Source organism: Heptranchias perlo, chromosome 2 (assembly GCF_035084215.1).
Source record: "Heptranchias perlo isolate sHepPer1 chromosome 2, sHepPer1.hap1, whole genome shotgun sequence".
Classification (NCBI taxonomy): domain Eukaryota; kingdom Metazoa; phylum Chordata; class Chondrichthyes; order Hexanchiformes; family Hexanchidae; genus Heptranchias; species Heptranchias perlo.
In genome coordinates this window covers 100,667,286-100,692,018 of record NC_090326.1, presented here as the reverse complement: position 1 = coordinate 100,692,018, position 24,733 = coordinate 100,667,286, and the positions used below count along the sequence as shown (strand labels likewise).

General features: G+C 45.1%; 1 protein-coding gene across 1 annotated transcript in view; it reads left to right on the top strand.

Annotated features, from left to right (window-relative positions):
• LOC137334122 (DOMON domain-containing protein FRRS1L) overlaps positions 1 to 24,733 on the top strand; it is a 54,988-nt gene that overhangs the window by 7,882 nt on the left and 22,373 nt on the right. Inside the window, exon 3 of the mRNA XM_067998644.1 lies at positions 22,326 to 22,487. Within this exon, the coding sequence (XP_067854745.1) occupies positions 22,326 to 22,487 (162 nt within the window). The remainder of the gene's footprint in view (positions 1 to 22,325; positions 22,488 to 24,733) is intronic.

The following is a 24,733-nucleotide window of genomic DNA, read 5'->3' as shown; positions in this document are numbered from 1 at the left end:
GCATTTTCACTAATTTGTGGGAAGTCAACAGGTACATTGCACAATCACAGGGTGATATACTTTCGCTATAAAATAGCATAATTTGTGTGTCATATAAAGTGACACTTCTAACAGTTGAAAATACCTATCACAGCACCACCGACAGTTATAATGAATTTTCAATCAAGCATACCCCATGTACTGAATTTATTATATAATAGGTAGATATAAGTATTAGTGGATCTGCTGTTACATTGCACACAATAAGTTGAAGAACATGGCTGGGAGCCCAATGGGAAAATATGTGGGTTGAAAAGTTTTTGAAGACTGTGGACTAGGAAGAGGTGAAAGTAAAATTTGAAAGTGATGTGACCCAAAGTCAGTGCTGAAGATAAATTCTCAGTCATGCTGGGGTTGCAGATGTGAATCTGCGGTGAAGCAAACTTTTGAGAGTTAGGCCAGGGCAGAGCTGGGAATGTGCATGGTCGTTAAAGTTTTAAAGAATTCTTGCTGGGATTGGGGTTGAGATCCTGTGGGTTGGGAAAATTTCACAAGCAGGCAACAGTTTTGAAGAGGGGAGGAGAAAGAAGTACAAGCAGTGGAAAGACAGATAAAGAATGAGATGTTCGCCTGGACAAAAAAAATCAAAGGAAACAGGGAAGTATTAAATATCTTACTGCGACATTGTTGATTCTAATTCCCTCAATTAGAACAAAAAGAAAGTGCATGTATTGCAATGCTCAGAGTGGGGAAATAAACTGGGGAATTAGAAGCAATTATGTCATAGTAAGATATAGATTTAATAGCACTAACAGAACCTGAGCTACAAACTGGGTAGCAATGGAAAATAAATATATTTGGGAGCGACAGAATAGGTATGAAAGGAGGAGGAGTGACAATATTGGCGAAGGAGAGAACACATGCTACAGAGAGGACTGATGTACACAAAACAAGGGGTTCAGACAGAGATGTTTAGAGATCAAAAATATAAATGGGATTAGGTGGGATCAGGTGAACGGAAATTTAGAAATCTAAAGAGAAAAGTCAAAGTAATAGAGCAGTGTAGCAATTGGGTAAAGATAAGCAGAGTGTGACAGGAAGGGACAGAGAGCTTAATGGTAATAGAGCATCAGCGAATAAGGTCAAAGCAGGGGAAAATGGTAAAAAATTACAAGCGCTTTATCCGAATACACGAAGCATTCGTAACAAGGTAGACGAATTAATGGCACAAATAGAGATAAATGGATTTAATCTAATAGCCATTCCAGAGACGTGGTTGCAAGGTGACCAAGGTTGGGAACTAAATATTCCAGGGTACTTGACATTTCAAAAAGACAGACAAAATGGAAAAGGAGGGGGTGTAGCCCTAATAATAAAGGATGACATAAGGACAGTGGTGAGAAAGGATCTTGGCTCGGAAGATCAGGAAGTAAAATCAGTGGAGATAAGAAATAAAAAGGGGCAGAAAACACTGGTGGGAGTAGCTTTTGGCCCCCTAAAAGTAGCAATACTGTTGGACAGGGCATTAATCAAGAAATAGTAGGAGCTTGTAACAAAAGTAATGCGATAATCATGGGGGACTTTAATCTTCATATAGACTGAGGAAATCAAATTGGCAAAGGTAGTTTGGAGGAAAAGTTCTTGGAATGTATTCGAGTTTTCTAGAACAATACATTGTGGAACCAACCAGGGAACAGGCTATTTTAGATCTTGTTTTGAGTAATGAGACAGAGTTAATTAGTAATCTCATAGTAAAGGCTCCTCTGGGGATGAGTTATCATAATATGATAGAATTTCACGTTGAGTTCGAGAGTGACATACTTAAGTCTGAAACTAGAGTCTTAAACTTAAATAAAGCCAATTACATAGGTATGAGTGGTGAGTTAGCTAAGGTAGATTGGGAAATTAGATTAAAAGGTATGACGGTAGATAAGCAATGGCAAACATTTAAAGAAATATTTCAAAATTGTCAATGAACATACATTCCATTGAGAAATAAAAACTCCACGGGAAAACTGATCCATCCGTGGCTAACGAAAGAAGTTAAGGATAGTATTAGATTAAAAGAAGAAACTTATAATGCTGCCAAGAAGAGTAGCAAGTCTGAGGATTGGGAGAGTTTAAGGAACCAGCAAAGGATGATCAAAAAATTGATAAAAAGGGAGAAAATAAAATATGAGAGTAAACTAGCAAGAAATATAAAAGCAGATTGTAAGAGCTTTTACAATTATGTAAAAAGGAAGGGAATAGCAAAAGTAAACATGGGTCCCTTAGAGGCAGAGAGAGGAGAAATTATAATGGGGAATAAGGAAGTGGCAGAGACGTTAAACAAATATTTTGTATCTGTCTTCACAGTAGAAGACACAAAAAAATACCAGAAATAGTAGGGAACCAAGGACCTAATTAGAGTGAGGAACTTAAAGTAATTAATATTAGTAAAGAAAATGTACTAGAGAGATTAATGGGATTAAAAGCCGACAAATCACCTGGTCCTGATGGCCTACACCCTAGGGTTCTAAAAGAGGCAGCTGCAGAGATAGTGGATGCATTGGTTGTGATCTTCCAAAATTCCCTAGATTCGAGAATGGTTCCAATGGATTGGAAGGTAGCAAATGTAACACCGCTATTTAAGAAAGGAGGAAGAGAGAAAACAGGGAACTACAGGCCAGTTAGCCTGACATCAGTCGTCAGAAAAATGCTAGAATCCATTATTAAGGAAGTGATAACAGGGCACTTAGAAAATCATAACATGATTAGGCAGAGTCATCATGGTTTTGTGAAAGAGAAATCATGGGCTCGATTTTACCAGCGGGTTTCGTGTGCGTTTTCAGCGGGGGGGGCCCCGAAAATCCCGATAAACAGGCACGTGACCGGATCGCGCCACGATCCCGCCCACTTCCGGGTTCCCCGATGACGTGCGGGGGTGCAAGCGCAGCCCCCACTGGTGGGAATCCCGCAGGCAATTAAAGCCAACGGGATGCCACTTGAGTGTATTTATTTTGCTTGTTCAGGTCATTAACTGACCTGATTAAGGGACTGTGTGTGATTTTGGAGAAACATGGGACTGTTTCACACACTGGGGGAAACAGTCCTAGTTGAACTGGACGTGTTGCAGCCGTCCGCCTGTGGCAGCTGCAAAGGTCCATTTGACAGGTGGGGGGGGGGAGACCCTCACCCATTGCAGGAGGCCGCTCTGTCACTTGGGACAAAGTGTGGCCTCCACCACCCCCCTCCTGACGGTCAAAGTCACCAACCTGCACACTCACCCCGGGGTCCGGAGACATGTGCCTACCTTGCGGACCCCTTCAGATGTACATATTGCGGATGGGGGCCGCCGTAGCTGCAGTCATGACCTCCTCGGAGGGCGCACAACATCGCCAGCCTCTCCATCCACGCCGTCCACCTCTGACACGTGGAGCTCCACAACACAGTGCTGTGACACATCCACCTGTACAGCAGGAGGGAGGGCTACCGCAGAGAGAGACACGTCGCAGAGGGCACTACCCTCGCCACAGGGTCCACAGACCGAGGCGCAGCTCCCCGGACCTCTCTGAGCAGCAGTGCACACGGAGGCGCAGATTCACTCGACATGTAGTCGTGGACATCTGCAGCCTCTTTCATGCCGAGCTGCTCCTGGCTGGCCCCAGCACCATCTGCTTACCTGTCGCTGCCAAAGTCACCACTGCCCTCCACAACTTCTCCTCCGCATCCTTCCAGGGTGCAGCCGGGTACACCGCCGATGTCTCTCAGTCGTCTGCACGGAAGAGCCCTGCAAATACACCTGCACCTACTCTGCAGTAACACAATGGGTGGCATCAGTGGTGGGTCCTCATAGTGATACCCAGGAGCGGGCATTATTGCACAAAACAGACAGGATTCGCGGAGACATGGCAGTGGTGGTGCCAATATAATGTGTGATGTGAGTTGTTCTGAAATTCAATAAAGGTAACACCCATGACAAACCCTCAAACACCCTTGTGCATCCCCTTCATGCTCACGACACGTTTGCCTTACGCTGCCTACTGCACATATGTGATGCATGCCCTGTGGCTGCAGCACAGGTGGTGGCAGGTTGAGTGAGGCTGGCCATGAGGGAGATGCACGAGAGGGTTCGTATGGGGTAGAGCCATGAGATTGTATGAGGATTGGGTTGCGTGGTAGTGGCGGGGTGAGTACTCGCGAGGTGAGTAGGTGCAGGTAAGATGAGGATGAGGTTTGAGTGGGTATGAGGGGTGATGTGACAGAGTGGTGTTGGCGGTGCCAAAGGAGATGTGGGGTGGGGGCAGTGTTGTGGCAGACGTAGTGTAGTGGAAAGACTACGTGTTCTCACTGTGGCTGACCTACTGCGGTCATTGCAGCGCCTCCTGCACTGTATGCAGGTGGGCGATATGTTGGTGGCGCAGGTGACCCCCTCTGCCACCTCGAGCCAGGCCTTCTTGGTGGCAGAGGCAGGCCGCTTCCTCCCGCCCGTCGGGAGGAAGAGCTCTGTCCTCCCCCTCCTCCTCACCCCATCTGATGATACCTGGGGTGAGGCATCATTAAACTGGGAGCAGCCTTCCCCCTGGGCTGCTCTATGCTGTAATGTGTTCTATTGGTTGCAGCATCTGTCAGTGGAGGACTGCCCCTTTAACTAGGGAGCCTCCAGCTGACAGATCATACTGCGCATGCGCAGCCCGCCCGACGCGCAGACCAGCAGCGCGGAGCCCGGAAGAGCAGGTAAGTGATTCCAATTAGTGGATTGCCTGCTACGATCGCGTGGGCAACCCACTAATTTCACCGAGCGTGTTGACCACGCTCCCGAAACCCAACCCGCCGGAAACCCGCAGGTCTGGTAAAATCGGGCCCCATGTTTGACAAATCTATGAGTTTTTTGAGGATGTAACTAGCAGGGTAGATAAAGGGGAACCAGTGGATGTAGTATATTTGGATTTTCAAAAGGCATTCGATAAGGTGCCACATAAAAGGTTGTTACACAGATAAGGGCTCATGGGGTTGGCGGTAATATATTAGCATGGTTGGAGGATTGGTTAACGGACAGAAAACAGAGAGTAGGAATAAACGGGTCATTTTCAGGTTGGCAGGCTGTAACTAGTGGGGTGCCGCAAGGATCGGTACTGGGGCCTCAGCTATTTACAATCTATATTAATGATTGGAGGGACAAAGTGTAACGTATCCAAGTTTGCTGACGATACAAAGCTAGGTGGGAACGAAAACTGTGAGGAGAACACAAAGAGTCTGCAAAGGGATATAGACAGGTTAAGTGAGTGGGCAAGAAGGTGGCAGATGGAGTATAATGTGAAGAAATGTGAGGTTATTCAGTTTGGTAGGAAAAATAGAAAAACGGAATAGTTTTTAAATGATGAGTAACTATTAAATGTTGATGTTCAGAGGGATTTTGGTGTCCTTGTACATGAAACACAGAAAGTTAACATGCAGGTACAGCAAGCAATTAGGAAGGAAAATGCTATGCTGGCCTTTATTGCAAGGAGGTTGGAGAACAAGGGTAAGGGAGTCTTGCTGCAATTGTACAGGGCTTTAGTGAGGCCACACCTGGAGTACTGTGTACAGTTTTGGTCTCCTTACCCAAGGAAGCATATAACTGCCTTAGAGGCAGTGCAACAAAGGTTCACTAGATTGATTCCTGGGATGAGAGGGTGATTCCACGAGGAAAGATTGAGTACTCTCTGGAGTTTAGAAGAATGAGAGGTGATCTCATTGAAACATGTAAGATTCTAAGAGGGCTTGACAGGGTAGATGCGGATAGAATGTTTCCCCTGTCTGGAGAATCAAGGGATATGGGGATTGGGTGGGAAAGTGGACTTGAGATCAAAGATTAGCCATGATCTTATTGGATGGGGGAGCAGGCTCAAGGGGCCGTGTGGCCTACTCCTGCTCCTATTTCTTATATTCTTAATGCGGTTGTACTACAGAACCCCTAATTGTGGGTGGAAAATGGAAGAGAAAATCCAGAGACATATCAGGGAGATCAATAGGAATAACAAAATTCATGTACTCGGAGATTTTAATTATCTACTCATTGATTCAGACGAGGAGGAAGTAAACAAAGAAAGGGGAATGGAATTCCTAAAATGTTTGCAGGATTCCTTCCTCAAGCAATATATTCATATGCCTCCAAGTGGTGACGTATTGCTAGATCTAGTTATGAATAACAAAATAGATCAGATAGCTGAATTAAATGTGGGTGAGCACCTCAGGAGCAGAAACCATAATATAAAGTTTTACCAAAAGCAAAACCTTTTTTTTATTCGTTCACGGGATGTGGGCATCGCTGGCGAGGCCAGCATTTATTGCCCATCCCTAATTGCCCTCGAGAAGGTGGTGGTGAGTCGCGTTCTTGAACCGCTGCAGTCCGTGTCTTCTTAACCTGTCCCATTACCACCTTCCTTGCCTTGCACCATTATCCCTTTTGTCATTTAATCACTCGTGCCCTCTACCTTATCACAGACCTTCCCTTTTGTTCTTTCCTCCCCTCCTCTCCCTCCCCCTCTTTCCCTGGCTCTGTATTTGCTCAAAAACTTTAACTCTTTTAACATCTTCCAGCTCTGATGAGAGGTCTTCGACCTGAAACGTTAACTCTGTTCCTTTCTCCACAGATGCTGCCTGACTTGCTGAGCTTCTCCAACATTTTCTGTTTTTATATTATATAAGGTTTTACAGTGCGGATAAAAAGCGAAAAAGTTATTACAAAAATAAGAGCATCAGATTCAAATAGGGCGGATTTCAGAAAGATGATGAGTGAGCTTGCTAAGATGAAGTGGAAAGAAAAATTGACACATAGGACTGTAGATCAACAATGGGATATTTTTAGAAAGGAGATTGTAAAGTTGCAGAACAAGTATGTACCATTGAAAATGGAGACTACTTCAAGTTTCAGAATGCTAAGGACAAATAAAGAGGTTAGAAGCAAGCTAAAATTGAAGAAGAGGGCAAAATGGGGCCCTTATGATAAAAATAAGAGAGAACACAAAAGAGAAGGATATTGGGGATGAGGTAAATCCTGCATTGGTTAAAAGTGAGCGGAGAGAGACAATAAATAAAAAGAATGTATTAGAGAAGTTAGTTAAGCGAAAGGTGCTGGGTCCCCAACTCTTTACAATCTATATTAACGATTTGGAGGAGGGGACCGAGTGCAGATGATACAAAGATGGGAGGGAAAGTAGAGAGTGAGGAGGACATAAAAAACCTACAAGGGGATATAGACATGCTGGGTGAGTGGGCGGAGATTTGGCAGATGCAATACAATATTGGAAAATGTGAGGTTATGCACTTTGGCAGGAAAAATCGGAGAGCAAGTTATTATCTTAGAATCATAGAATCATAGAATCATAGAAGTTACAACATGGAAACAGGCCCTTCGGCCCAACATGTCCATGTCGCCCAGTTTATACCACTAAGCTAGTCCCAATTGCCTGCACTTGGCCCATATCCCTCCATACCCATCTTACCCATGTAACTGTCCAAATGCTTTTTAAAAGACAAAATTGTACCCGCCTCTACTACTGCCTCTGGCAGCTCGTTCCAGACACTCACCACCCTTTGAGTGAAAAAATTGCCCCTCTGGACCCTTTTGTATCTCTCCCCTCTCACCTTAAATCTATGCCCCCTCGTTATAGACTCCCCTACCTTTGGGAAAAGATTTTGACTATCGACCTTATCTATGCCCCTCATTATTTTATAGACTTCGATAAGATCACCCCTTAACCTCCTGCTCTCCAGGGAAAAAAGTCCCAGTCTGTCTAACCTCTCCCTGTAAGTCAAACCATCAAGTCCCAGTAGCATCCTAGTAAATCTTTTCTGCACTCTTTCTAGTTTAATAATATCCTTTCTATAATAGGGTGACCAGAACTGTACACAGTACTCCAAGTGTGGCCTCACCAATGCCCTGTACAACTTCAACAAGACATCCCAACTCCTGCATTCAATGTTCTGACCAATGAAACCAAGCATGCTGAATGCCTTCTTCACCACCCTATCCACCTGTGACTCCACTTTCAAGGAGCTATGAATCTGTACTCCCAGATCTCTTTGTTCTATAACTCTCCCCAACGCCCTACCATTAACGGAGTAGGTCCTGGCCCGATTCGATCTACCAAAATGCATCACCTCACATTTATCTAAATTAAACTCCATCTGCCATTCATCGGCCCACTGGCCCAATTGATCAAGATCCCGTTGCAATCCTAGATAACCTTCTTCACTGTCCACAATGCCACCAATCTTGGTGTCATCTGCAAACTTACTAACCATGCCTCCTAAATTCTCATCCAAATCATTAATATAAATAACAAATAACAGCGGACCCAGCACCGATCCCTGAGGCACACCGCTGGACACAGGCATCCAGTTTGAAAAACAACCCTCTACACCCACCCTCTGTCTTCTGTCGTCAAGCCAATTTTGTATCCAATTGGCTACCTCACCTTGGATCCCATGAGATTTAACCTTATGTAACAACCTACCATGCGGTACCTTGTCAAATGCTTTGCTGAAGTCCATGTAGACCACGTCTACTGCACAGCCCTCATCTATCTTCTTGGTTACCCCTTCAAAAAACTCAATCAAATTCGTGAGACATGATTTTCCTCTCACAAAACCATGCTGACTGTTCCTAATTAGTCCCTGCCTCTCCAAATGCCTGTAGATCCTGTCCCTCAGAATACCCTCTAACAACTTACCCACTACAGATGTCAGGCTCACTGGTCTGTAGTTCCCAGGCTTTTCCCTGCCGCCCTTCTTAAACGAAGGCACAACATTTGCTACCCTCCAATCTTCAGGCACCTCACCTGTAGCGGTGGATGATTCAAATATCTCTGCTAGGGGACCCGCAATTTCCTCCCTAACCTCCCATAACGTCCTGGGATACATTTCATCAGGTCCCGGAGATTTATCTACCTTGATGCGCGTTAAGACTTCCAGCACCTCCCTCTCTGTAATATGTACACTCCTCAAGACATCACTATTTATTTCCCCAAGTTCCCTAACATCCATGCCTTTCTCAACCGTAAATACCGATGTGAAATATTCATTCAGGATCTCACCCATCTCTTGTGGTTCCGCACATAGATGACCTTGTTGATCCTTAAGAGGCCCTACTCTCTCCCTAGTTACCCTTTTGCCCTTTATGTATTTGTAGAAGCTCTTTGGATTCACCTTTGTCTGATCTGCCAAAGCAATCTCATATCCCCTTTTTGCCCTCCTGATTTCTCTCTTAACTCTACTCCGGCAATCTCTATACTCTTCAAGGGATCCACTTGATCCCAGCTGCCTATGCATGTCATATGCCTCCTTCTTCTTTTTGACTAGTGCCTCAATCTCCCGAGTCATCCAAGGTTCCCTACTTCTACCAGCCTTGCCCTTCACTTTATAAGGAATGTGCTTACCCTGAACCCTGGTTAACACACTTTTGAAAGCCTCCCACTTACCAGACGTCCCTTTGCCTGCCAACAGACTCTCCCAATCGACTTCTGAAAGTTCCTGTCTAATACCATCAAAATTGGCCTTTCCCCAATTTAGAATTTTAATTTTTGGGCCAGACCTATCCTTCTCCATAGCTATCTTAAAACTAATGGAATTATGATCACTGGTCCCAAAGTGATCCCTCACTAACACTTCTGTCACCTGCCCTTCCTTATTTCCCAAGAGGAGGTCAAGTTTTGCCCCCTCTCTAGTCGGGCTATCCACATACTGAATGAGAAATTCCCCCTGAATACACTCAACAAATTTCTCTCCATCCAAGCCCCTAATGCTATGGCTGTCCCAGTCAATGTTGGGAAAGTTAAAGTCCCCTACTATTACCACCCTATTTTTCTTGCAGCTGTCTGTAATCTCCTTACATATTTGCTCCTCAATTTCCCGTTGACTATTTGGGGGTCTGTAGTACAATCCTATCAAAGTGATCTCTCCCTTCTTATTTTTCAGTTCTACCCATATGGACTCAGTGGGCGAACCCTCGGATATATCCCCTCTCACTACTGCCGTGATGTTCTCCCTAATCAAGAATGCAACTCCCCCTCCTCTCTTACCTCCTGCTCTATCTTTCCTATAGCATCTGTACCCTGGAACATTGAGCTGCCAGTCCTGCCCCTCCCTTAGCCATGTTTCAGTAATAGCTATAACATCCCAGTCCCATGTACCCATCCATGCCCTGAGTTCATCTGCCTTGCCCATCAGACTTCTTGCATTGAAATAAATGCAGTTTAATCTGGACTTCCCTTGGTCTTTGCCCTGCTTTCTCAGACCATCTGTCCGGTCATGTTCTGTACACTCTCCCTTACTGCCTTTTGTTTCTGTCACCACTTTATTTCCCACTGACTTCCTGCATCGGTTCCCATCCCCCTGCCACATTAGTTTAAACCCTCCCCAACAGCACTGGCAAACACTCCCCCTAGGACATTGGTTCCAGTCCTGCCCAGATGCAGACCGTCCAATTTGTACTGGTCCCACCTCCCCCAGAACCGGTTCCAGTGGCCCAGGAATTTGAATCCCTCCCGCTTGCACCATCTCTCAAGCCACGTATTCATCTTAGCTTTCCTGTCATTCCTACTCTGACTAACCCGTGGCACTGGTCGCAATCCTGAGATTACTACCTTTGAGGTCCTACTCTTTAGTTTAACTCCTAACTCCCTAAATTCAGCTTGTAGGACCTCATCCTGTTTTTTACCTATATCGTTGGTGCCTATATGCACCACGACAACTGGCTGTTCACCCTCCCCCTCCAGAATGTCCTGCAGCCGCTCCGAGACATCCTTGACCCTTGCACCAGGGAGGCAACATACCATCCTGGAGTCTTGGTTGCGTCCGCAGAAACGCCTGTCTATTCCCCTTACAATCGAGTCCCCTATCACTATAGCTCTGCCACTCTTTTTCCTGCCCTCCTGTGCAGCAGAGCCAGCCACGGTGCCATGAACCTGGCCACTGCCACCTTCCCCTGGTGAGCCATCTCCCCCAACAGTATCCAAAACGGTATACCTGTTTTGGAGGGAGATGACCGCAGGGGACCCCTGCACTGCCTTCCTACTCTTCCTCTGTCTGTTGGTCACCCATTCACTATCTCCCTCAGTAATTTTTATCTGCGGTGTGACCAACTCACTGAACGTGCTATCCACGACTTTCTCAGCATCGCGGATGCTCCAAAGTGAGTCCATCCGCAGCTCCAGAGCCGTCAAGCGGTCAAACAATAGCTGCAGCTGGACACACTTCCCGCAGGTGAAGGAATCAGGGATACAGGAAGGAGCCCTGAATTCCCACATCCCACAAGAGGAACATGACACGGCCCTGGGATCTCCTGCCATTACTTAACCCTTAAATTAGCTTAAGAACAACTACAATGTCAAGAGAAAAAAAAAGGAAAGAAAAACTACTTACCACTCCCTTTAAGGAGTTTACTCCTTTAAATTGTTCTCAATTTAGAGAATGTTAACTGCACTAGGGACCTTGATTCACTAAAAAATAAACGCTACTTCCTATAAGACCTGCAGACCTTCCCTTTCCTTTTACTTTAGTTACTGTAGATAAGTAGAAATGCTCACCTGAACCTACTCACCAATCAGGTGCCTCCCCTGTGTCGCGTCCCGATCTGATTCCTGACGTCACTTCGAACTCGGTCGCAGCTCCGCTCGGCTCGGCTCCTCTCAGCGCTCTGAAATCCCGCCTTTTATCGGACGCTCCCTCCGCTCGGCTCGGCTCCTCTCCCACAATGCCCCTCCGCTGGATGCTTAATGGCGAGCAACTGGAAAGTACTGCAGTACAAAGGGATCTGGGGGTCCTACTGCAAGAAAATCAAAAAGTTAGTATGCAGGTGCAGCAGGTGATCAAGAAGGCCAACGGAATGTTGGCGTTTATTGCTAGGGGGATAGAATATAAAAACAGGGAGGTATTGCTGCAGTTATATAGGGTATTGGTGAGACCGCACCTGGAATACTGCATACAGTTTTGGTCTCCATACTTAAGAAAAGACATACTTGCTCTCGAGGCAGTACAAAGAAGGTTCACTCGGTTAATCCTGGGGATGAGGGGGTGGACATATGAGGAGAGGTTGAGTAGATTGGGACTCTACTCATTGGAGTTCAGAAGAATGAGAGGCGATCTTATTGAAACATATAAGATTGTGAAGGGGCTTGATCGGGTGGATGCGGTAAGGATGTTCCCAAGGATGGGTGAAACTAGAACTAGGGGGCATAATCTTAGAATAAGGAGCTGCTCTTTCAAAACTGAGATGAGGAGAAACTTCTTCACTCAGAGGGTAGTAGGTCTGTGGAATTTGCTGTCCCAGGAAGCTGTGGAAGCGACATCATTAAATAAATTTAAAACAGAAATAGACAGTTTCCTAGAAGTAAAGGGAATTAGGGGTTACGGGGAGCGGGCAGGAAATTGGACATGAATTTAGATTTGAGGTTAGGATCAGATCAGCCATGATCTTGTTGAGTGGCGGGGCAGGCTCGAGGGGCCGATTGGCCTACTCCTGCTCCTATTTCTTATGTTCTTATGTAGGAGAAAGTGCTGGGACCTGACGGGATACATCCAAGGATCTTTGAGGGGAATGGGGAAGAACTAGCCGAGACTCTGGAAAATATATTTCACGGTTCTATTGAGAGTGGATGTTTGCCAGAGTACAGGAGAGTGACCAATGTAATATTTATAAAAAGGAAGACAGAGTTAACCTATAATTGCAGCCTAGTTAGTTAGTTAGTCAGGAAAATATGGAATCTTTAATTAAAGATGAAATTATTAAATATTTAGATGAAGAGAAAATAACTAAAAGCAGCCAACACAAATTTCAGAAAGCAAGATCTTGCTTGACAAGCTTGTAAGTTTTTGGCTTCTGCCTTATAATAGGTCCAAGAATCTAGTGTCTGCAACTTTAATACTTTATTAAGAAAGAAAGAACTTGCGTTTATACAGCGCCCCTCTCGACCTCAGGATGTCCCAAAGTGCTTTACCGCCAATTAAGTACTTTTGAAGTGTAGTCACTGTTGTAATGTGGGAAACGCGGCAGGAAATTTGTGCATAGCAAGGTCCCACAAACAGCATTGTGATAACGGCCACATAATCTGTTTTAGTGATGTTGGTTGAGGGTTAAATATTGGCCAGGACATCGAGGAGAATTCCCCTGCTTTTCTTCGAAATGATGCTGTGGGATTTTTTACGTCCACCTGAGAGGGCAGATGGGGCCTTGGTTTAACATTTCATCCAAAAGATGGCACCTCTGACATTGCAGCACTCCCTCAGTACGGCACTGGAGTGTCAGGTTAGATTTCGTGCTCAAGTCTCTGGAATGGGACTTGAACCCATAGTTTTCTGATTCAGAGGTGAGAGTGGTACCCACTGAGCCAGGGCTGAAACCTAAATACAAGATTTGGAAGATTTTTTGCCCTCTACCCCATCTTATATTGATCCATCAATCATAGTAAACACGTAAGTGATATGCATCCGCATACCTACATGTAGACAGCCCGCTGGATGGAACCTTGGGCGTCTTGAACTTGACCTGTTCAGTTCCAGCTGCCCACTAACTACTAGGGTATGCTAAATTTTATACCTCTTCTATAACACACCTACTTTTGTCACAGGATATGATGTAACCACAGCACCATGTGCTAAACTCTTTGTCTGAAAAATGATAGAAACCAGTTTTGAGCAGTTCTGCAATACAGAAATTTGGCCTCCTACCTTATCTCTTCAAAATTTCTCTGTTCAGTACATTTCTATTAGGCCACAGCTGGTGCCTGTCTTTCCAGGACAGCACTTCAGTTGTCTTATTATAACACTTTCACTATTAGTCTCAGTTAAGCATTCTACTTATTTATAGCTAGCTTTCCTCTGTTAATCATAGGCATGATTTTAGCCCCCAAGATCGGGTAAGTTGCGGGCGGGGGGGCAGAGAAAATCAATGTTTTTGGGAACATGCAGAAACCCCGCCTCCAAAAACCCGGCCTCCAACTCGCCCATTTTTGGCTTAACCCAGGGAGATTTATGTGCATGTGCAGAGCAGACACCAGGAAGTCCCGCCCCCACTTAAATCCGGCGGGCTGATACTTAAAGGGGCAATTTATCTCATTGAGATACTTAAGGTACTTTATATTTTGTGTATTGGATACTTAAAATGAGTTTAACCTTACCTGTTCAGGTTTCCCATCGCTGGATCCATGAATTGAGTGCCTTTATTGCACTGCTTGTGGGCCCGGAGGAGTAGGAATGCTTCATCCAGTCCCAACAAGCCTGCCTGGTGTGATCAGATCTCCGCGATCAGCTGGACCCTCCCCATGTCTGACCCCCGATGTCCGATGTCCCCAACCCCGATGTCCGACCCCCCCAACTCCCAATGTCCGAGCCCTGATGTCCAACTCACGATGTGATCTCCAACTCTCTGATCTCCAACTCCCGATGTCCACTCTCTGATCTCCAACTCCCGATGTCCACTCTCCGATCTCCAACTCCCGATGTCCATTCTGCGATCTCCAACTCCCGATGTCCACTCTCTGATCTGCAACTCCCAATGTCCACTCTCCGATCTCCAATTCCTGACGTCCACTCACTGATCTCCAACTCCCGATGTCCACTCTCTGACCTCCAACTTCCAACGTCCACTCTCCGATCTCCGATTCCTGATGTCCACTCTCTGATCTCCAATTCCCGACATCCACTCTCTGATCTCCAACTCCCGATGTCCACTCTCTGATCTTCAACTCCCGATGTCCATTCTCTGATCTCCAATTCCTGACGTCCACTCTCTGATCTTCATCTCCCGATGTCCACTCTCTGATCTCCAACTCCCGATGTCCACTCTCTGATCTCCAACTCCCGATATCCACTCTCTGATCTCCAACTCCTGCTGTCTACCAACTCTCCAATCTCCAACTCTCGATCTTCAACTCCCCCCTGCCTAAGCCCTTGATGACCCCCCCAATGACTGCCGACCCCTGGTTTCCCACCTGCCCATTGACCCCCCCCTTCTCCCCCCCTGCTGAGATTGCACCGCCATAATAAAATTATGCCCCAGATGTTATAATTTGATCTATTCTATTACTCTTTCTTGATTTAGGCTACATTGTGATTAACCACAGACAATTATATCATCGTCTGTTTCTACCTCCTCAGTTATTGTCTTTGCTTCTCTTGTTCTAACCTTATCTGTTTCAGATGGTGACAGTTCCTTATGCCAAGATCTCTCTCCAGCCTGTTTTCTCATAGAACTCATTGTTGTACTTTCAAGCTAAGATGTCCCATGGTAACTTTAGACATCCTCAAGACATTCACTCATAATGTTTTCTGCTCATGTCATGTTATCCTAACTTAGTCATTTTCTATGTAGAGATTCCAACAAAGCCTAATAGAGTTCTTTAAGGAGGTGACAGATGTGGTGGATGGGGGAAATGCAGTAGATGTGGGGTATATGGACTTTTAGAAAGACTTTGACAAGGTACAACACAGGAGACTATTGGAGAAGATTAGGAAGTATGGAATTTGGAGGAAGGGTAGCAAATTGGATTTAAAAATTATTAGAAGGGAGGAAACAGAGAGCAGAGTTAAGGGCAGTTTCTCAGAGTGGTTGGAAGTGGGTAGTGGTGCCCCACAGGATTCTGTTCTGGGACCTTTTCTGTTCACTGTGTACATCAAAGATTTGGATAGAGGGCTAGAGGGAGTGGTGTCCAAATTTGCAGATGATACTAAAATAAGAAGCATAGTAAATAATTCTGAGGACCAAAGGGAATATTGATAAGATAATGGAATGGGAAAAAAAATGGCAGATGGAATTAAGTGCCAGTAAATGTGAAGTGCCACATTTTAGTAAAAAAAAGTAATAATTATACTTTGAATGGGGAAGGTTGGGAGATGTGGAGGAGCAAAGGTTCACTAGATATTAAAAGCAGCACCTCAATAAGGCCATTTTTTTTTTAAAAAGCAAATGGAGTACTAGTTTTATGGCAAGAGGTGTAGCATATAAAAGTTAAGATGTAATGATGAATCCATATAAACTCTTAGTAAGACCACAATTGGAGTACTGTGTCCAGTTTTAGGCTCCATGCTGCAGGAAGAATGTTGAGGCAATAGAGAGGGTACAGAGCAGATTCATTAGGATGGTGCCTGGTATGAGGAAATACAAGATTTGAAAAGTGGGGGCTGTTTTTGTTAGAACAATGGAGATTATGGGATGATTTGGTAGAGGTATTCAAAATTCTGAAGGGATACGATATGAAGAGACTATATCCAGTGGTTGAGGGGTCTAGAATGAGTGGACATCGATATAAGATTAAATGTAAGAGATTTAGGACAGGTAGCAGGCGAAACCTTTTTACAGAGGGTTGTGAGACTCTGAAACGCACTACCAGAGTTAATGATTGAAGCGGAGACCATGTCATTAATTAAAAATAGGCTAGATAGACTGTGGAAGGAAGAGGGATTAAGGGATATGGAACCAGGGAGGCACAGGGGATTAAGACTGCTACTCATATGAAGGATAAACACCGACGCGGACTTGTTGAATTGAACGGCCTTCTGAGTTGTCATTTCTATGTAATTTCTACGTAAAGTACTGGCAGTTAAACTTTTAAAGAGCCGGGGCTGGGTACTGGGGGATCCCTAAGATTTTTACAGATGAATGGGTGGGTGGGGGAGGGGGGAAGAAGCTTAAAATCTTTACAGAGTGGGGGTTGGAGCTGGGAACATACAGGGGAAGAGCAAATTTTTTTTTTATAGAGTTGGGGTCGAGGCTGAGAACCTGTAGAGGGAGAGGGCAATGGACCTAGAAATTCGATTGCGCCTAAAAAGGGTTGTGCAGGGGGCACTGCACGTGTGTCTGTTGGTGTTCTCCAAATAATATTGATGATCATTACAATGAGTCAGCCAGCACTACCTGTGCTATTCATTGGCAGCGCGTCTGTTTGGAGACCGGATATTAGGCATCTCTGGCGCCACTTAAAGGCAGCCAGCACCTCTTAAAGGGGAGGTGCACTCTGGCTGCAGACTATAGGGAGACAGTTCTGTATACAGAAATGGCTGCAGCAAGTACTGAGAAGGCACCAAGGTTTTCCAATGCGGCCTTGGAGGCCCTGGTGTAGGCAGCGGACAGGAGGAGAGAGATACTATTTCCCCCCACCCCCGCAGAGGCAGAAAACCCTCCAGACAACAATTCTACCGCCAGTGGGAAGGCATCGCAGAGAAACTCAATGTCAGGAGCTTAGCTCCCAGGACATGGCTGCAATGCCAAAAGAAGTTCAGTGACCTCACCAGAGTTGTTAAGGTAACAATACTGAGTAACAATCTTATTCTGCGCTCACACATCCATCACCTCCAGCCTCACTGCTCACAATAGTCTCAATACTTCCCTCCCCGCTTCCCTTCACCCTCCTATAATCACTGCACTACATCTCCTTCTCTTCATACTCACATACTCACCACTTTTGCAACCCTCACTTCCCCACATCGCACATCTGACACACTGCATACAAGCTATTCTGCCATAACAGGCACATTCTCTAAACACCTCACAAGAATGTGACTGACACACTCCCTTGCAGGAGAAGGTGGCCCACAACACCAGACAGCATGCTGCCAGTGGAGGAGGCCGAGACCAACTGCACACCCTCTCACCCTCGAAGAAAGCATGTTGAGCATCATGGGCAGGGACAGATTCATGGCCGTGGTGACTGGCGACGCTGGAGGAGACGTCGCGCGGAGTATCTTCGCACCTTAACCTCTTTTTTCCTTCTCACTTCTATCTCAAACTGCAGATGCGTTCATCTCTCTGCTCTCCCTTCACACTAAAAGCTAACCTTTGTCCCTCTCTTTCATTTCAGGTGCTGAAGATGTGGACATAACTCTGCCATTTGAGGAAGAGGAGGCCACCCTTCCTGACGAAGCAGCATCCCTCAAATTCACCTTCACAAGCACCAGCTCAGATACTGGCACCATGCGTACTTTATAAATAGGCTAGAGGACAGGTCTTCACGTGGTAAATCACCGGGTACAAGTGTGCAGGAGCTAAGGCAGGGGGATAGGACACCACAAGGTGCCAGCTTGCCGCAGGGCGAGATCGCATACTAGCTCTGCTGCAGAGGACTCATGCTGACTTTGAGGTCCCTGACTATCGAAGAAGGCTGATGGGCATATATTGGGAAATGCTAGGTGCACTGGGCAGCCTGCCAGCGGGCTTGCGCACATTGGCTGAGAGCACGGAGGAGTCCAGCTCTAACTTGTGTAAAGGCATTGTGGACTGAGTGGTCAGCTCTATTAACACGACAGTTGTGCCCATCATCATGGAGCCTTTCCTGACAGCTCTTACAGCTGCTGTGGAAGCTCAGATGGCTGGCATCTTGGCTTTTGAGGCCACTGTTGACAAGGTCTTCCAGAGTGTCTAGTCACTCCTGCACTCAGTTCTCACACAGAGCCACAGGAGTGCTGAAACGCAGTCCCTGGAGAGTGCCCTTGGCTCTGTGGGAGAGGCACCTGCTGTCCTCTCTCAGGATGACAGAATGTTTTTTTTAATTCGTTCATGGGATGTGGGCGTTGCTGGCGAGGCCAGCATTTATTGCCTATCCCTTGCTCCCCCACTACCCATTTTTGGGTGCTCCCCCCGCACAGGATGCTTACCCTGCGTAGGAATGTTAGGGTCCGAGGTGCCCCTGATGTTGGAACTTGGACCTCATTCCCATGCAAACAGCGCTGTGGGAGGAAGTCGTGACGATAAGTGGTGGAAGTTTGGACCGCTACTAGTGCAACAGCGGCCCACAGGTAAGTTATGGCCTCAGGTGGGGGAATCGCGGGCCTCGGAAGGAGGGTTGCAATAGCCGGCAGCAGCCTGTGGTGTCAGGGTCTAGGTTGGAGGCGCGGGAGATCAGAGAGCTTGGAGATTGGGGCTGGGGGGAGGAGGTTGGGGAGCACGGAGGCCCGGGCGATACATGCCCCAATTTCTAGGCCATCTTCTGGTGTCTGATTTGGATATTAGTATGGGCCTGTCCTGAGAAACGAACACCATTAAAGCAAGCATCAACTTAGAAACACATTAAAACAAATTGATATCCTTTCTGTGGAAAAATGATTAAAATATCCAGAAACGTGACAATCTCTAACGTGGAGAAGCATGATGGTTGAATAACCTCCTTCTATGCTAAAATTGCAAGGATCCTGTATTCTGGGTGGAAATGAATAATGTAGATTTTAGTATTAGATTGATATTCTGGAATATTAGCTCGATTGGAAGTTTCCTGTCGTTATTCACACCCTTCAGGAAATTAAATGAATTGAGAAAAATTCATGATGATACAAATTGTCCATGATTATTGGAAAGGATTGGGCTCAATGATTCAAGTAACCTTTTCTTGTTACAACCTTATGTACTTAAATTTGATTTAAGGAATCATGTTGCAGTGTTTCAAAATTAAATCTGATATTTTTAAAGGTCACTATTACATGGTAACAGTTTCAGATAGGAGAAGACCTTTGGTCCATCTAATCCATCTGTCCACAATATTCCCTTGGTGCATTTCTGATAATCCTGAATCCCATTTGTTGGCAAGAACCTGTCTAGTTCCTTCTTTAAACCCATTAGGAGTCTGGAGTTTCCTCCATGGGCACAACGCAGAAGTTAGACCCGAAAATGCACCCAACGTTGCGTCCATTTTTTCCAATGTCAAGTTACATCCTAGTATCCTCCCATTGGAATTTGCCCGACGTTAAAATGGGCATAAATCAGTGGAAACAATCAGGGCCCAAGGAAAGCACCAAACCCACACAACATCTTCTTTAAGTATGAAAATTTAAGATTCAACTCATTTAACCATGATTCAGGCACAACAGGTTTAGGAACCTGCAATCAGGGAAGCTTTTCAATTTTTAATGTGATTCATACTTAAAATGCATTAAAAGAAACTGAAAATACAAAGCAGGTCTCTGAGGATAAATAAAAAAAAACGCTCAGAGTTCCAATAAAACACCAGAACACCTGCTGCACCTGGAAGTCTGTTTGCAATGTGAAGTGGCCCTCCGAACAAATGCAATTGGAGGATACTCACATAGCATCATAGTAGGTACAGCACAGGAGAAGGCCATTCGGCCCATCATGCCTGTGCCAGCTCTTTGAAAGAGCTATCCAATTAGTCCCATTCCCCTGCTCTTTCCTCATAGCCCTGTAAATTTTTTCCCTTCAAGTATTTATCCAATTGCCTTTTGAAAGTTATTATTGAATCTGCTTCCACCACCCTTTCAGGCAGTGCATTCCAGATCATTACAACTTGCTGCGTAAAAAAATGTTTTCTCATGTCGCCTCTGGCTATTTTGCCGATCACTTTAAATCTGTGTCCTTTGGTTACCAACCCTTCTGCCACTTGAAACAGTTTCTCCGTATTTACTCTACCAAAACCGTTCATGATTTTGAACACCTCTATCAAATCTCCCCTTAACCTTCTCTGCTCTAAGGAGAATAACCCCAGCTTCTCCAATCTCTTCACATAACTGATGTCCCTCATCCCTGATCCCATTTTAGTAAATCTCTTCTGTACCCTCTTTATGGCCTTGACATCCTTCCTAAAGTGTGCTGCCCAGAATTGAACAACACTCCAGCTGAGGGTGGTAGAAGTTTGGAACTCTTTTCCACAAATGGCTGTTGATGCTAGCTCAATTGTTAATTTTAAATCTGAGGTTGGTAGATTTTGTCAACCAAAAGTATTAAGGGATATGGGGCTAAGGCAGGGATATGTAGTTAGTTCACAGATCAGCCACGATCTCATTAAATGGCGGAACAGGCTCGAGGGGCTAAATGGCCTACCCCTGTTCCTATGTTCCTGAGGCCAGTGTTTTACAAAGGTTTAGCATAACTTCCTTGCTTTTGTACTTTATGCCTCTATTAATAAAGTCCAGGATCCCATATGCTTTTTTAACTGCCTTCTCAACTTGTTCTGTCACCTTTATAGATTTGTGTATGTGCACCCCCAGATCTCTGTTCGTGTACCCCCTTTAAAATTGTACTATTTAGTTTATATTGCCTCTCATCATTCTTCCTACCAAAATGTATCACTTCACACTTCTCTGTGTTAAATTTCATCCGCTGTGTGACTGCCCATTTCACCATTCAATGTCCTCCTGAAGTCTTTTACTTCCACATTGTCTACTACATTTCTGAGATTCGTGTCATCTGCAAACTTTGAAATTACACCCTCTCTACCCAAGTCCAGTTCATTAATATATATCAAGAAGAGCAGTGGTCCTAATACCGACCCCTGGGGAACACCACTGTATACTCCAGTCTGAAAAAAACATTCACCGCTACTCTCTGCTTTCTATCCCTTAGCCAATTTTGTGTCCACACTGCCACAGTCCCTTTAATCCCATGTGCTTTAATTTTGCTAACATTTGAAAGTTGGGTGTGTGACCAGTTTTGTTGGTGTCAATTCATTTGGACGGAGAATTTGATGGATGGCCGTAAAAGATCAAGGAAGCTGGGCATTATGTAATTGCGCGGATAACCTGCTTACGCCCAAAATTTCGCGATCTTTTAAGCTACGTAATTGGTTTGCGCCCAGAGTCCATGTGTCTCTGGGTGCAAATGTGGAGGAAACTCCAGGTCTAGGTTTCTTGTTCCATCACCTGTGCCAGTATCTTCTCCATATACTTGCCACCCTTTCAGTAAAAATGTTCCTCCTGCATTTCCTGTTTTCTTTTGTTGTCCTCAATTTGTGAATGCTTAAATTCTGTACGTGGCAGGAAAGCTTACTTGTATTCAATTTGTCCAAACCGTCTCAGTCTCAAGGAATAGGGTTGCAAAGCGAAAAGTAGAATCTTAGTAACTGATAATGTGTGTTGGAGGATCTGGATAATAGTTAAAAAAATGTTACCTTCGTAGAGTAACGATGTTTAACCTTACACTTCTTGATGCACCCTGTTAGCTTGTGGGATATTGCAGAATATAATAAAATGTTGCTTTGCTTCTGTGTTTTTCTGTAGTTATTTATTACAGTGTTTATTATTGAAGATTTACAAATTAATTTTTGCTGTATCAAGGAAAAGTAATGCATACTCTGAAAATTGTAAAGTGATTAATATACTTTCAATACAACCAGGACAGTAGGGTGCTAGTACGTAGGTGCAAAACCTATGCTGGGGTGTTAGCAAGTGACTGCATCATGCAGGTATGTTAGTTTTACAATAACTTGAGGTGTGGTGCCCTTAGAAGATGTGAGTAAAGCAAGTGCTCGAATTTACAAATACTGATCTCTTCATTAAATGCTGATGCTGGTTTGTTCACGTAAAGGGATTTGGTTGCAAATTGTAGCAAGAAATTACAAAAGATACCAGAAAGGACAACGTTATGCCTTGTTACACTTTTTCACCCCCTTTCCCTACTTTCCTATTGCAGGTATGGAAAACCTGGCTGTGATGCAGATACGTGTGATTACTTCCTCAGTTACCGCAGGATAGGTGCTGATGTGGAATTTGAGCTGAGTGCTGATACTGATGGTTGGGTTGCAGTTGGATTCTCATCTGACAAACTAATGGTAAGACACCCTACCCCCACAGAGTGGTTCATATTTAATAGAAATGTGAATGCAGTGTGGGAAACAAAAACAAATACATGAACATTGTATAGTTTCTCATTTATTATTAATGAAGTGACTTCATTTTACATTTCAACTTCAGCCTAAAAAGCAAATACATTTGGATGAATTATGTCAAAGTTAAGAGTTGATGAATGTGATTTAACATGACTAATTTGTCCATAATTTTGTCTTTCCAAAAAGTAAACACTCTGACTGAACATCCCTTATCTAAATCAAAACCAGATCCTGAACTTAGATAATGTATACTGATGTCCGAGCCTTGAATTATGTGATACTTACTACCCCCTCACTCCAAATAATTTTTCATCTTCTATCTTGACTTTTCTTGAAGTATCATTCCATGGATGCAAGCAGTCCTCAGGTACTATGCCCAAATGACCATTCTGCATGCGTGAGCCCAGGCCGTGTGTGTTGGCAGGATATTTGACTGTAAGGGACATCACGTTTGAGCAGTCCTATCCTGTCCTCATCCAACATACAGTTCTGGTGGCAGTAGGGGACAGATTAAACACCACACTATAGACTGGCTTCCAGATCCTGGTGGGGGTCGGGGGGGCTTTCATGATCTCAAAGGAGGAGATTGCGGGGGCTCTGACACATATATTCAGAACCTCTCTGGCCACAGGGGATGTGCCAGAGGACTGGAGAACCGCTAATGTAATACCATTATTCAAGAAGGGGAGTAGGGAAAAACCGGGGAACTACAGGCCAGTGAGCCTAACATCAGTGGTAGGAAAATTATTGGAAAAAATTCTGAAGGACAAAATTAGTCTCCACTTGGAGAAGCAAGGATTAATCAGGGATAGTCAACATGGCTTTGTCAAGGGAAAATCATGTCTGACTAATTTGATTGAATTTTTTGAGGGGGTGACTAGGCGTGTGGATGAGGGTAACGCAGTGGATGTGGTATACATGGATTTCAGTAAGGCCTTCGATAAAGTCCCCCACAGGAGACTGGTCAAGAAGGTACGAGCCCATGGAATCCAGGGTGCCTTGGCACTTTGGATACAAAACTGGCTTAGTGGCAGAAGGCAGAGGGTGATGGTCGAAGGTTGTTTTTGTGACTGGAAGCCTGTGGCCAGTGGGGTACCACAGGGATCGGTGCTGGGTCCCTTGCTGTTTGTGGTCTACATTAATGACTTGGATATGAATGTAAAAGGTATGATCAGTAAGTTCGCTGATGATACAAAAATTGGTAGGGTGGTAAATAGCGAGGAGGATAGCCTCAGTCTGCAGGACGATATAGATGGGTTGGTCAGATGGGCGGAACAGTGGCAAATGGAATTTAACCCGGAAAAGTGCGAGGTGATGCACTTTGGAGGGACTAACAAGGCAAGGGAATACACAATGAATGGGAGGACCCTAGGCAAGACAGAGGGTCAGAGGGATCTTGGTGTGCAAGTTCACAGATCCCTGAAGGCGGCGGAACAGGTAGATAAGGTGGTAAAGAAGGCATATGGGATACTTGCCTTTATTAGCCGAGGCATAGAATATAAGAGCAAGGAGGTTATGATGGAGCTGTATAAAACACTGGTTAGGCCACAGCTGGAGTACTGTGTGCAGTTCTGGTCGCCACACTACAGGAAGGATGTGATCGCTTTGGAGAGGGTGCAGAGGAGATTCACCAGGATGTTACCAGGGCTGGAGCGCTTCAGCTATGAAGAGAGACTGGGAAGATTGGGTTTGTTTTCCTTGGAGCAGAGGAGGCTGAGGGGGGACATGATTGAGGTGTACAAAATTATGAGGGACACAGATAGGATGGATACTAAGGAGCTTTTTCCCTTCGTTGAGGGTTCTATAACAAGGGGACATAGATTCAAGGTAAAAGGCGGGAGGTTTAGAGGGGATTTGAGAAAGAACTTTTTCACCCAGAGGGTGGTTGGAGTCTGGAACTCACTGCCTGAAAGGGTTGTGGAGGCAGGAACCCTCACAACATTCAAGAAGCATTTGGATGAGCACTTGAAATGCCATAGCATACAAGGCTACGGACCAAATGCTGGAATATGGGATTAGAGTAGACAGGGCTGATGGCCGGCGCGGACACGATGGGCCGAAGGGCCTCTATCCGTGCTGTATAACTCTATAACTCTATGTTTGCTGCCCTTAGACCAGCCATTCTGCTGATCAGTGGACACACACATCTAGGGCCTAGTGGAATTGCAATCCCTGGAGGCAAGCTGAAT